This window comes from Myotis lucifugus, unplaced genomic scaffold, assembly GCF_000147115.1.
Source record: "Myotis lucifugus unplaced genomic scaffold, Myoluc2.0 scaffold_1372, whole genome shotgun sequence".
NCBI classification, from domain to species: Eukaryota; Metazoa; Chordata; class Mammalia; order Chiroptera; family Vespertilionidae; genus Myotis; species Myotis lucifugus.
The window spans coordinates 11,675-13,954 of record NW_005872420.1 but is presented as its reverse complement, the minus strand read 5'-3'; the positions used below and the strand labels follow the sequence as shown (position 1 = coordinate 13,954).

The window sequence follows — 2,280 nt, the reverse complement described above, 5'->3', positions numbered from 1 at the left end:
GGGGGCAGTGCCCCAACTCCCCTATCGGCCCTACTCTCTGAGTGACAGGGGAGGAGCTCCCCAACCCCTGATGGCCCTGCTCTGTGTGTGACAGGGGGCAGCGCCCACCCCTGGATTGGCCCTGCTCTGTGTGTGACAGGGGGTGGCGCCGCAACCTCCCCATCGACCCTGCCTTGAGTGTGACAGGGGACGGTGCCCCAACCCCCCAATCGGCCCTACCCTGAACGTGACTGAGGGTGGCATCGCAACCTCCCGATCCGCCCTGCTCTGTGCATGACGGGGCGGCGCCCCAACTCCCCAATTGGCCCTGCTCTGAGCCTGACCAGGGGCTGCACCTAGGGATTGGGCCTGCCCTCTGCCACCCAGGAACAGGCCTAAGCCAGCAGGGCGTTATCTCCCGAGGGGTTCCAGACTGCGAGAGGGCACAGGCCGGGCTGAGGGACCCCCCCTTCCCCCGCGAGTGCACAAATTTTTGTGCACCGGGCCTCTAATCTATAATAGTAAAAGCGTAATATACTAATTAGACCAGATGAAGCTGGTGCTACGAGGGAAGCCTGGGTCCCAGGTGCCAGAGGGAAGCCGGTGCCGGCAGCCAGGGGAACGAAGGCCTACTCTTGTACAAATTTCGTGCATCGGGCCTCTAGTAAATAAATAGAATGAAACTAAAGTGATGCTCACCTCTAGCTAGAGGCACTGGCTACTAAGGGCCATAGCCCAGGCCCCAGGGGCTGGGGAGTCCTAGGTGTCAGGTGCGGCTGATTACTCAGAGGGAATGAAGAGCGATGATGAACTCCCAGGTTTTCTGATGCTGGTGATGCCATTTATTGCCCCGAGTTCCAACTTGCTCACCCAGAGGTGATGAAAGAAGTCTTGCCAACCCCGCTCTCCCAGGGAATGTCGAGCCCTGGGAGTGGAGTGCCACCATCGTGTGTCTCTGTGACCCTGGCAGAAATTTCTGGAGCTGGCCAAGCAGGTTGGAGAGTTCATCACATGGAAACAAGTGGAGTGTCCCTTCGAGCAAGACCCCAGCATCACCCACTACCTGTGCACTGCCCCCGTCTTCAGTGAAGACGGTAAGGTGCCCCCGGCCTCACTGACTGCTGGGCCATGGGACTCTTGTGTGGCCTCTTAGTCGCATTGCCAGGCAGGGCCCCAGATTTGAGCACAACACACCATGCCCATGTTTGCTGGCTCTGGGGGGGAGCAGAGAAGGCGGCCTCCCCACCCCACCGCCCCCCGCCTGGCTGCCTCCCCCAGAGCCTGTGGAGCTGCAGGTTGGGTCCCCAGGCCCAGGCTTCCCCCTGGAGAGAGTTTGGAATTGTAAACCTGTCTTACCCCACTTCCTCTTCAGAAAAGTGGGGGTGATGGTAAGAACCGCCTTCCCAGAGCTCATGTTCGGATCTTTCCAGAGCTGGTGTGAGTGTGTGTTGTGTGTTGTGTAACCCTGGGCAGGTCCCTCGCCTTTTTGGAGCCTGCTCTGCTGCATCTAGAAAGTGGGGGAATGAGAGAGCCTACTTCTCAACGCCAAGTGAGATTTACTTGAGTCGGCACAGCAAAGCCCATAGGACTATACTCAACACTAGTTGTATTAGTTTCTTATTGGTGCTGAAACAAATCACCACAAACAGGGTGACTCAGAACAACACAAATCGATCCTCTTACAGCACTGAGAAAGGCATGACACTTCACCTATAAGGGGGAAACAATCCAAATGACATCAGATTCCTCATGGGAAACCCCAGTGGCCAGAGGCAATGGCACGTTTTTTAACTGCTGAAAGAAAACAAATATCAATCCAGAATTCTATATTCAGTGAAATTATCTTTCAGGAATTCACTATAGATAAATCAAAATTGAATTTTAAAAAACTGTTCAGGTAACCCATAGGAAGACAAAAAATAAAACAGAAACAAAACACAGAGAGAACAAACAAAAAAATAATTAATAAATAAAATAGCAGACTTGAGCTCTAACACATCAATAAATATACTAAATGTAAATGGTCTAAATATACCAAGTAAAAGACATTGGCAGAGTAAATTAAAAAGCATGACCTGCCCTGGCCACTGTGATTTCAGTTGGTTGGAGCATCGTCCCATGCACCAGAAGGTCATGGGTTGGATTCCAGGTCAGGGCACATACCTAGATTGCAGGTTTGATCCCCAGTCAGGGTGCATACAAGAGGCAACCAATAGACGTTTCTCTTTCATCTCTCTCTCTCTCCCCCTCCCACCTTTCTTCCCTTTCTCCCTCCCTCCCTCCCTCCCTCCCTCCCTCATA

The 2,280-nt window shown here is 53.2% G+C and overlaps 1 protein-coding gene across 1 annotated transcript in view; it reads left to right on the top strand.

Annotated features, from left to right (window-relative positions):
• The window catches only part of LOC102431043 (ras-GEF domain-containing family member 1C-like), a 24,694-nt gene that overhangs the window by 18,182 nt on the left and 4,232 nt on the right, over nucleotides 1–2,280 (top strand). The window contains 1 exon segment of the mRNA XM_023748412.1: nucleotides 950–1,073. Coding sequence (XP_023604180.1) covers nucleotides 950–1,073 — 124 coding nt within the window.